This window comes from Cryptotermes secundus, unplaced genomic scaffold (assembly GCF_002891405.2).
Source record: "Cryptotermes secundus unplaced genomic scaffold, Csec_1.0 scaffold532, whole genome shotgun sequence".
In the NCBI taxonomy this organism is placed as follows: Eukaryota; Metazoa; Arthropoda; class Insecta; order Blattodea; family Kalotermitidae; genus Cryptotermes; species Cryptotermes secundus.
The window spans coordinates 378331-390488 of NW_019744117.1; the positions used below are offsets into that span (position 1 = coordinate 378331).

General features: G+C 43.2%; 2 protein-coding genes across 2 annotated transcripts in view; one reads left to right on the plus strand and one right to left on the minus strand.

The window, feature by feature from the left end:
* The window catches only part of LOC111874490 (alpha-tocopherol transfer protein-like), a 41062-nt gene extending 31059 nt beyond the window's left edge, over window positions 1-10003 (minus strand). The window contains exon 1 of the mRNA XM_023870035.2: window positions 9719-10003. Coding sequence (XP_023725803.1) covers window positions 9719-9884 — 166 coding nt within the window. The 5' untranslated portion in view covers window positions 9885-10003. The remainder of the gene's footprint in view (window positions 1-9718) is intronic.
* Window positions 1-12158, plus strand: part of LOC111874492 (transmembrane protein 18) — a 131158-nt gene that overhangs the window by 35771 nt on the left and 83229 nt on the right. The window lies entirely within an intron of this gene.

Consider the following 12158-nt stretch of genomic DNA (forward strand, 5'->3'; position numbering starts at 1 on the left):
GCCATCCCAAGCTTACGATCCAGATTGTTTGCTGCCAAGAGTGAAATATGGCGGGGGTTCGATCATGGTATGGGCAGACATATCGTGGTATTCTGTCGGACCCATCATTACCCTGCAACACGTCACTGCCAACGACTATGTCAGGTCCATCCCATGGTGCAAACTTTGTTCCCTAATGGTGATGCCATTTACCAAGCCAACAATGCCTGTGTTCACATAGGTCACATCGTCCAGGACTGGTTTTCAGAGAACGAAGATGAAGTGTCACGTCTGCCATGGCCCCCACAATCGCCAGATATCAATATTATTGAGCCTTTATGGTCTGTTTTGGAGAACAATCTGCGTGCGCGCTATCCACCTCCATCATCGGTAACAGAACTTATCATGTTTTGCAGGAAGAATGGTACAAGATTCCCTTGCAAATCATACAGGACCTCTATTTTTCCATTCCAAGGAGACTGCAAGCAGTTCTGTAAGCCAGAGGTTGTCCTACACCATATTAGTCACGGTAATGTGTTTTTTGTTGGGTATTTCCATATTTTTGTCCATCCCCTGTATTTACCTTCCTGTCATTTATATGTACACCTATGTTAATTACATGAGATCGCAGCTCCATAGAGCCTTGTATGCAATAGGTACTAGGGGCTATTTCCCCGAGGGTAAAGCAGCCGGGGTGATAAGCTGATCATCTCCAACTCGTACTGGTGTCAAGAGTACCTTGATCTATACATCCATTCCCCCATGCGACTTCATTGCATAGTGCTTAATTACAAGTAATTAGGGACAGGGACAACTTTACCTTTCTTTGCCTTACCGACGGTACTGCACTCTCACGGCGAATCAAGAAAATGTTAAGCTAAAATAACTCCCCGTGTTAAAAACGTATGAACTTTTAGTTTAAAAATGAGTGGAACAATGAAGAAAGCAGTCTTCTGGGATTTGGCACCGTGTATATGTGGTGTTAACCGATGTTTCGGAGGAACGTATCGCCCCCATCTTCAGGNTGCCAAAAAAGAAATCCTCATTATTTCTTCATCTTTTCGGCAAGACACGATATGGTGTGACATTACTAGATAATGGTTCCTGTGTTTGGTTATTCTGAAGGAGCTGTAAGCTGTCTCCAGCTGCCTGTCCCCCCCCCCACAAAGAAGTGGTCATTATCCCGTAGCCTTTGGAAATTATACGCGAAGGTCAACACGATTGTGTAGTGGAACGAGTTGGTCGCTGGTCGTTTTCTTTGTGCTACGAGTAACGTGTGTTCTTCATCAGCGTAACCTTGATTGTGGATATAATACACCATCAAGAAAACCTTGAAATTACGTATACAATTAAAAATACTTGGACGAGTGTTTCAGAACCAGAAAATAATCGTCTGTTTTTAAGTTGCATCACATCGTGGATCAGAGGCTTAGGCATGCACAATTATTGACTCTTCGGTCATAAGCCATCGTCTTGTTTTTATTTAAGAACAGTGTTTCGGAGACTGGCCTCAGTCCTCATTCGGAGAGGAGAACTAGCTCTGTCGATTGGACCCAACTGAGTAGGATTTTACCTGAAGAAGAAGACAGATTCCAGTCTCCGAAACGTTTTGAAACAAAAAAATAAGTGGATGCATGGTGTCCAGATGTCGATAATTGTTTTAATATACCATAATAACTAACATACTTTTAAGGGACCGGAATAGCGCAATCGGTATAGCGACTGGCTGCAGGATGGACGTGAGGAGCCGGAATAGCTCAGTCGGTATAGCGACTGGCTGCAGGATGGACGAGCGATGGGTCCGATTTCGAGTCCCGGTACTGTAAAGAATTTTCTCTTCTCCACGTCGTCCAGACCGGCACTGGTTTCCACCCAGCCTCCTGTCCAGTGGCTACCGGGGGCTCTTTTCCAGGGGGGTAAAACGTCCGGGGCGTGAAGTTGACCACTCACCTCCAGCTAGTGCCGAGGTCTAGAAAATGTGGATCTATACATCCATTACCCCATACGCCTTCATGGTGAATTGCTTAATAAGTTAAACGCAGGTACAACTTTACGTTTTTACCTTATACAGATTTTATGGTTGCCGTTAATTTCGGTTTTCTAGACCGGAATCGCTATTTCCTTGAAATAGCTCCTCAGTTATACTCACGAGGCTGAGTGGACCCCGTTTCAGACCCACTGCATAATCACAAGAATTCAGTTCATTTACTTATGCGTTAAATCAACATCCTAGTGGTTAATTACAAAGCACCAACGAATAAATACCAATAATAAACATTGTCACGTGATTTAATGANCATACGCCTTCATGGTGAATTGCTTAATAAGTTAAACGCAGGGACAACTTTACGTTTTTACCTTATACAGATTTTATGGTTGCCGTTAATTTCGGTTTTCTAGACCGGAATCGCCATTTCCTTGAAATAGCTCCTCAGTTATACTCACGAGGCTGAGTGGACCCCGTTTCAGACCCACTGCATAATCACAAGAATTCAGTTCATTTACTTATGCGTTAAATCAACATCCTAGTGGTTAATTACAAAGCACCAACGAATAAATACCAATAATAAACATTGTCACGTGATTTAGTGACTATAGACGGGGTTGGATTGGTAATCGGATTTATTTGAACCTTTGACACAGCGCGTGACTATACTTTACAGTACATTGTTTTACACGCAGACACACACACTCGTGTCCACAGTCACATCTTCACTGCCGTTACTTGGTAGCGGCTTCCAACGGCGGACTTTCCCCTTNGAATCGCCATTTCCTTGAAATAGCTCCTCAGTTATACTCACGAGGCTGAGTGGACCCCGTTTCAGACCCACTGCATAATCACAAGAATTCAGTTCATTTACTTATGCGTTAAATCAACATCCTAGTGGTTAATTACAAAGCACCAACGAATAAATACCAATAATAAACATTGTCACGTGATTTAATGAGTATAGACGGGGGTTGGATTGGTAATCGGATTTATTTGAACCTTTGACACAGCGCGTGACTACACTTTACAGTACATTGTTTTACACACAGACACACACACACACATTCGTGTCCACAGTCACATCTTCACTGCCGTTGCTTGGTAGCGGCTTTCAACGGCGGACTTTCCCCTTCCTCTGGGTTCCCCAACTGTCTCCGGCCTCAGCTACCGGATTCTCACAGCAACAGCACACAACTGCACCCAAACGGTTGTCTAACTAACTACTAACGTCTCTACCACCTCTTCACTCAACTCACTAACTGACCAACAAACCCTTCACCAACTCACTGACTCCTCATGTGTCCTGCTTATAGCATCTGGGCATGGACAACGTTGAAAACATTGCTCCTCTGTTGCAGTGAAATTATTGCGTTCGTGTCTGACGTCGGAATTGTTACCTAGGAAACGCTTTTGTATAGTTTCTCATTACGAGGTCGTTGCCAAGCAACAGGTCTACATGCCACAATATAATTAATATTCAGTATAATCCAGCTCAGCCTTCTTGATCAAATCCGAATTCGGAGACTCTTTCCCTTTCATTCTTCTTTTTTATGAAGTGAAGTTTGTTCCATGTCGTGTTTACCAGAACACTCAGTTGCAAACGTCTCCGAAATGAAGAGTTCCATATCTGGGATATCCCAGAAGATAGAAGTCTTCATAACCACCTCTGTGTGGTCCTCAGATCCTGCATTCTTCAAAACAAGTTCAACAATTCCGGACATGAGGCCTCCCCTTTTTGCGTTTAAGTCATTAACGTCTTGCAATGAAAATATACTGAAGAAATCGCACGTGTCTGCCTGTGGACAGGTTTCAGCACGGTTCTACTGAACAGATTGGTATGATTAACATTGTTACCATCTGAAGCTGTTGGGCGAGTTTAATTTTGGTTCGAATTAAGCATACACATACACGAATCTCAAAGGTTTCTTATGAACTACTCGCCAGACAATAAAATGTACATTACCAGCTACCGAACTTACGTTTCGTAACGTTGATTTCGAACATTTTTTATATTGCATATATTTAACAAGACGTGTGAAAATATTATCTTTTGTCTCTGAGTAAAAGGTAACAAAAATTGTCCCTGTACTTAACTAATTAAGCACTACGCCATGAAGGCGTATGGGAGAGTGGATTTATAGACCTAGGTTTTCTTGACCTCCGCACTACTTAGAGGTGAGTGGTAAGCTTCACGCCCCGACCGCTTTTACCCCCGGAGAAAGAGTTCCCAATACCCATTGGATAGGAGGTTGGATGGACCCCAGAGCCGACGTGGACGACATGGAGAAGTGAAAATACTTGACCCCACCGGGACTCGAACTCCAGCCTCTCGGTCGTCCAGCCAGTAGCCAGTCGCTATACCGACTGCGTTATCCCGGTTCTGTTTGGCTGTGAATACTATGTAAATATGATTAGCTTGTCAACAATAATTTGCATTTGAGGTAACTTTACTTTCAATAAAGAGCATTCAGACCAATCAGACATTCGAGCTGATAGTGAAAGTATTTGGAAAATAAGAGTACTTCAGTTGAAAGACAGATTTCCACTCTCAGTTTGATTGGGCTAGCTCGCTTTCGTTGCCCTGAACACAAGGCAAACCACTGTGATGGAATCAAACTCCGCTGCTACATTATGTTATACTAATACCGAGGGCCGCGCCATAGCTCAAGCGGTTAGTCGTTGGCTTTCCACCGCGGCGGCCTGGTTTCGATCCCGGGTCTGGTCAAGAGGGATTTGTGATGGACAAAGTGGCGCTGGGGCAGGTTTTCTCTGAGTACTTCGGTTTCCCCTGCCAATTTTCATTCCACCAATTGCTCCGCAATCACCCTCACCTATCATTTAGGGCTGGTACAATAGGCCAGAAGTGGCCGTAGTACAAAGGACTTAGTCCCACCCCACTAGCAATAAAAAAAATACACTAATACTGCAGTGAGTTTCGGGTTTTTGTTGTTGTTCGCAAGCGTGCATCCTGACGGAAGTACCTAAGCTTCCCCCCCCACCCGTCAAGTCTTGTTCATCCATATCGCTTCACGGCCGCGCGCTATAGAAAACTCTCTACAAAATAAGATACCAGGGCCATAGAAAATATGTCACTGGTTCCATTCTTATACACGAAACATGACTTTCACTGANGTACAATATTGTGCACTCTTTACTTTTAATTCATAAATTGAACAGAAGAAAGAAGGCCGTGCCAGTTTAACCGCGTCTTTTGTTCAGTGGATTTTGATTACATTCGGTGTTGGTTTACACGCTAAAAGTTGTAAAATGAAATGTAATATTTGTTGTGTTGTTCCTGTGCTTATATAATTAAGCTTCACCCTATGAAGACGTATGTGGCAATGAACGTATCACTCCGCACTAGATGAAAGTGAATGGTTAGCTTCACGCCCCGACCGCTTTAACTCAGGGGGGAAAATCCCCCGGCATCCATTGAATAGGAGTTAGGGTGGCCTGTCTGGACGATGTGGAGAAGAAACAAATTTGTTGCCCCTGTCCGGGAATCGAACCCCGGCCGCTCAGCCTGTCGCTATACCGAATTAACAACCCTGGTTCACAAATATAAATTTCGGTCGTCAGTCTAATCTATACCCCGAATTATATAGCCCCAGAAATAAATCAGGAAATTTAGCCTCGATCCAACCCGCCCAGCGGAACTTCATTTGTCCCCGTAGATACTTTGAAACAGTTACCTCCGTTTAAAGAATCCATACTGGAATTCATCAGTTGCAGTTCCGTCCGTCATTGTGTCGCGCGTCAGTTGAGCGGGTTAGCTCATTCGGTATAGTGATCAGGCTACGGGCTGTGTAACCTAGAACAGTGGCTCTCAACCTTTGCCAGAACACGGCCCGGAAAATTATTTTTTTTATTCATAAGACGAGGGCTCTGTATGGGGCCGCGGTCCGGTGGTTCAGAAACACTGACCTAGAAGACGTTTGTGGATTCCTGGGGCTGTGCGCCCGAAGAATCATTTGTTGACCACCAGCAGGGATAAGAGATCTTCCTCTTCTTCATGGTATCCAGACCCAGTCTCCTATCCAATGAGAAACGGAGTTTTCTTTTACATGGGGGTAAAGCAGACGGGGCGTCATGTTGACCACTTACCTCCACCTATTGCCAAGGCTATGAATGATTGGAGCTGCACACTCACTCCGCTATCTTCATGACGTGTTTCTTAATTAAATAAAGGCAAACTTTACCTTAGTTTGCACTAGTTCGCAGTAAATGTGTTGAAAGTAGAAGTGTTGAAACAACTAACAGCGTATTAGTCATTGACTAAGTGTGATTAACGTTATCAGTACGGAAAGAAAATAACTTTCAACTAAGCCACATTTGGTTGCTTTGAGGGTAACAGTAAGACTGGAAACACAATCCGCCCTATAACTGTTACCGTTTCTATCAGCTGGTGAAGTGGGTTTCAAGTATACAACTAAATTAAGGAGAGCCAGACAATAGTCGAGAGAAATTTAAAATCGTAAACTTAATAAGCTACTATCATATTACAGTTTCAGTTTCTTTTGTCTGTTAATAAAGGTGGATTTGATGCCAAAAAGAGAAAAAGAATAATATAATAACGTATTTGATCAGTATCAGTTTTCGATGGATCTTTCCATACGATGACTACGCTTTTGAACTTTCTTTAAAAGTTTAATTATCTACATAGAAACTTCAGTTCGGAGGCTCGAGAATGCACTACACTTACTCGTATTCTTTCCGCATTATTAACATTTCTTAAGAATAATTTTGAGGGGTTTTAGCTGTCTTCGATACCGTAGTTATTGAGGTATTATGCTAAAAGCCTGAAGGTCGCTGGTTCGATTATCGATGTCACTGTTCTCTTTTCAATTTACCCAATACTTCCAGCCGCACTATGGCCCTGGGGTCGACTCAGCCTCTAATAGAAATGAGTAGCAGGAATTTTGCTGGGGGGTAAAGGGCTGCCGGCGCATAAGGCTGACAACCTTACCGCCAACTGTGAGCCAATTATCTAGAAGCCTCGACATCTCATAACCCCCTTGGGCCTTAACGACCAGTTACAGGGTTAGCTGTACCTTTCCCCTTTACCTAAGTTATACAAATGAATTGTATTATCTACTCTGATAATTGCAAAATACACATTTTTTTCCTGTGGCGCTACAGCCCCAATTTGGGCCTAGGCCTGCCTCCATGAAATTCTCCGTTTCACTTCGGTTTACTAGATCTTACACATACGGTAGGACTCCTTGGGCGAGTGATCAGCTCGTCGCAAGGCCTCTACCTGTAGACAAACACAGAAAAACGCACACAAACATCCATGCCCTGAGTGGGATTCGAACCCACGATCCCGGCTTCCGAGCGAGCGGTGCACGCCTTAGACCGCTCGGCTACCGTGACCGGCGCAAAATACACATAGTATTCAATATATATATCATTATTTTTATCGAAAAAACAGAACAAACAAACTCTGTTGTTTCAGTCCGACCGAGCGACCGCCGCTTCACGGCGAAGTTAGTGCCAACTTTAGCGGATAGAGGGTGTCACGTGGTCAGCGCAACGAATCCCCAAGGTCGTTAATTTCGGTTTTCTCCTATATCTAAAGATATTCCTTGTACACACGAGTACTTTGCATCTACAACCGATAGTGACTATGAACTATAGTAGCATATGAAAATTACTTTCTTCGGAGATGTGATGCTGTGCAGTCTCATAGATGTTCACAAATATTACGGAGGACTTTGCCGTCCATTCTTCTCCTGAATAGCAGACTGCACGGTGTCACATTCTAGACGACAATAATCTTCATAGTTAAAACTATGAGAACTTAAATTACAACCGACCAAACATCAGCATGTCCGTTACTCTTGTAATAGAAATTAGCTCATTATTGGATCATTTAAAATCTTTTAACAGCGCCAGTTAGAACAGAAAGTCCTTATAATTCAGTGTCAATTACGAAGCAGGTTCACATCCTCGACAAAGCATCGTACTTGTATTGGGAAGGTAATATTTTCCAACCTTGGCCTAACGTGCTGTCCTGAGTGAAGATTTGCGTGGTTTCCTCGTTGCAAACCTCAGCTCATTTCAACCGATTACTTCAGTTTGAGCAGCGTTGTTATGTAGGCTGTGAGGCATCAGAAGAATCTAATTCTCCTCAAGAAAATATTTTCAAGAATAGTATCTTCTGGAATATAACGCATTATAGATCTCTGAAAGGTAATCGATGCTCGGAGTAACATGGCCTCCATCTTCAAAAATCAGTGTGACAGCAGGTGGCAAGTCTTGTCACCTGCTTTCATGCTGGTTTCTTGCGTAGCTTATTTTTCGAGCCTAAAGATGTAGGCGATTCCTTCCTCCGAAACGTCGGTTGGCTTTTAACGGACTACACGAAGCTATATTCCAGAAAATAGTACTCTTCATGACCACCGCTGTAAGAAGCTCAAACCCTACAAATATTTCACATATCGGCTTGCGAACTTGCGCCCTTAAACATTATTCTGGAAAATCGATTAGCGCACAATCGATTCTCGTATAGTTAACAAGACATTAGCTTTAATACCCCCACTCCAATTCGTCCATAACCAGAAAGACTGAAGGTAAGTTCCTGTAACTGTCATTTCAGAGCTGGATTCTTGTGGTTTCCTGCTGCTTCTAAGGTGAAACATGAGAAAAAGCTTAGAACGAGCCTTAGTCTCTTTACTTCCTAGAAACTGTTATTAGCTCTACAGTTCTAAGACTCGTACTGATCTTAGCATAGGCCTACCAAATGGTATACAATTGGTAGCAAGGACTTAGAAAGTAAAAATAAAAGAGGTAAATTTGTCTATAAGCTTAATTGATTAAGCACCACACCATGAAGACGTACAGGGGAGTGGAGGTAGAATTTCACCATTTTAACCTCGGCTTTTACTCTGCAGAACGGACTGCTGTTGCCAATTTGATAGGTAGCTGGATGAACCCCAGAACAGGTCTGGACACTAACGAGGAAAGAAATATATCTTGCCAACACCTGGAATAGAATCCCGGTCGTCAAGTGCATAGCCCCTTGCTATACCAACTGAGATATCCCGGCTAAAAACTGAAAGTAAAGAATTAAATAATATAATAATGAGAATAATAAGATAAGTTTAAATATGTATGTAAAATAATCATAAGTGGTCGATATCCGATAGATATTAAGATATTAAGAATTAACAGCGAATAAAGACACCAAAATCTTCTCAGGCGATCAGCCATGTCAATGTTGAACTAAAAACCAATCTTTCAGAGATCTGCTCGGTCTCCATCTTCAGGGTCGACCCTGACGTCTTACGGGTTGTCAAAACTCAGAGTGATTTTGAGTTTCTTTTTACAAGAATAACTAAGTGGCTTGGGACGGAAAATTTTCAAGGAATTCAAAAACAAAGAAAATGAAACCAAATATGAATTCTCCGCACAGTAGCAGAGCGCTGGGGCAAAATCTTGGGAAACCAACATTTTTTTTCCTTGGCACTACAGCCCCAGTGGGCCTAGACCTACCTCCATGAACTTCTCCGTTCATTTCGGTTTTTCTAGATCTTACACATTCGGTAGGACTCCTTGGGCGGGTGATCAGGTCGTCGCAAGGCCTCTACCTGTAGACAAACACAGAAAAACGCACACAAACATCCATGCCCTGAGTGGGATTCGAACCCATGATCCCGGTTTCCAAGCGAGAGAAGACAGTACATGCCTTAGACCGCTCGGCTACCGTGACCGGCGGGAAACCAACATTAAGAAACTTTAATTCCTTACTTCGTATCAGATCCCTTAGGGCGACGAGGGCGTCGTCCACAACCTCCGGTGTCTCACGCAACTCCTTCCTGGCCCGTTCCTCAAACTCTTCTCCCAGTTCCTCCTCTTCAAACTTCAGCAAGTATTCCCCTATCTTAATGCTTGGCGGAGGGAGTCCATTTGCCATCTTGCACTGGCCACCGCAGAAGAACGAATGCGAACCGGTACTGCATGGGAGTGAATGCAGACACCTGCCGTCAAAAGATGTGACGTCACTAGAAATCGGAACGTGAACTGATTCGTAGTAAGTTTCGGTCGGTAATAAGAAACGTGCAGTGGAAATGATGCGACCTGATGGAAAGTCAAGGTCAAGAAACTGGTTTTGAAGAGATGTTGCAATGGTCCTGTTCACGCCTTCCCTCGACGGCTTCCCTTTTGAGAAACGTTCACATCACAATGGAGCCCAAATGAAATCATTCCGTAAGTTCGTCCATCTGCTTGCCTGTTTGCACGTACAAAAATATTAGTAAAGGTAAAAGATAAAGTTGCCGGTCACGGTAGCCGAGCGGTCTAAGGCATGCACTGTCTTCGCTCGCTCGGAAGCCGGGATCGTGGGTTCGAATCCCACTCAGGGCATGGATATTTCTGTGCGTTTTTCTGTGTTTGTCTAAAGGTAGAGGCCCTGCGACGAGCTGATCACTCGCCAAAGGAGTCCTACCGTATGTGTAAGATCTAGTAAACCGAAGTGAAACGGAGAGTTTCATGGAGGTAGGCCTAGGCCCAAATTGGGGCTGTAGCGCCACAGGGGGGAAAAAAAGGTAAAGTTGCCCTGTGCCTAACTAATTAAACACTACGTCATGAAGGCGTATGGGGGAGAGGAAGATCCACATTTTCTTGACCTCGGTGTTGGCTGGAGGTGAGTGGTCAGCTTCACGCCCCGGTCGCTTTACTCCCGAGGAAAGAGCCCCCGGTACTCATTGGACACGAGGTTGGGTGGGCCCCAGAGCCGGTCTGGACGACGTGGAGAAGAGACAATTTTTGACCCCACCAGGACTCGAACTCCGCCCCTCGGTCATTCAACCCTTAGCCAGTCGCTATACCGACTACGCTATCCCGGCTCCTATTAGGAGAAAAAATAAATGACATTAAAGCTCGGATAATGAATTCTGATTTTTTAAAATTATATTTACCATTGTTTTCATTTCCTTAAAAGTCCTAATGATAATCTCAAGAAGTGATTACGGGATTCAGGAAAAAAATGGCATTGCATCGTCGTCGTCGTCATATTATCATCATCATCATCATCATCATCATCATCATCATCATCATCATCATCATGTTCATATTCATAATCATATTCATCAAGTATTAGACCAGGTGGCCTCTTACGATTTCAATTGATCCTTCTAAGGGTCTTCCTAGGTTTCTTTTTTCCATGTGGTCTGTAGAGCAAAAGTTTGTTTGGGATTCTGTTAGAATCCATTATTTCAATGTGGTCCTTCCAATTGGCACGGTAATTCTGAACAAATTTAGAGACTGGTTCAACTTTCAAGTTTTCTTTTTAATTTCTTCATTTCTTTTGTTGTCCCGAAATGTAAAACCAGCAGAATTTTAGTAAAATTTGTACACATATTTCAGCTTTCAACAGTACGGTGTTCTGGGTCTTAACGCCTTCTAGTTCGGAAAGAAATCGAAATTTTGGATGAACATATCGCCTCAGTCTTCCCCATTATGTTTTTTATTTTGTTCAAATACTGATTCTAAGAAAAGAAGGCTCGCGTTGTTATCGGGTACCTGGGAATGAATATGAAGATGATTATGAGGACGTTTGTTTATCAGTTCCGCGTTGTATTTTGCAAGTAAGTACGCGCTTATCGACTTAAATAAGAAAACGAAACATGAATTTAGATGTTGTCATGTGAGCATTTCGTAGTGAATGGCAGGTCATTGTTCTCTCTGACTTAAACGAACATCCCTCTTCTCAGACTTCCCACGCTCGCGTCTCACACGATTGTTTACAATAAAATTAATTAGTTTTGCCGCGTATGAATAACATCGGCGTGACTTGTGACACAGGAAATAGGCGGACACGTGTAGTACTCACTTGTTCATGGTTGTAGACAATTTCGGACTTTTATTCGTGAGGTTCTCGGTTTGATTCCCGGCCAGAACTTTGACTCTCCTGACCAAGAACTCCCGCGGTTTCCCTTGGTCTTTCCGTGAAAATGAAGGGACAGTCTCTTAAATTAAGCCATGAACGTTTCTTTCCGCATCCATTCCGATTCATGATTCACTATCACCTAATAATTCGAAGCTGTGCACTATGAGTTACTGACAGCGTCGATAAATCAACCATAAATAAATAAATAAATAAATGCTTATTCCATAATATACAGGGTCATTAAAAAAGAATGAACCGATTTCATGACGCATTGCTTCAGTTCTCAAGCATCGTCATGGA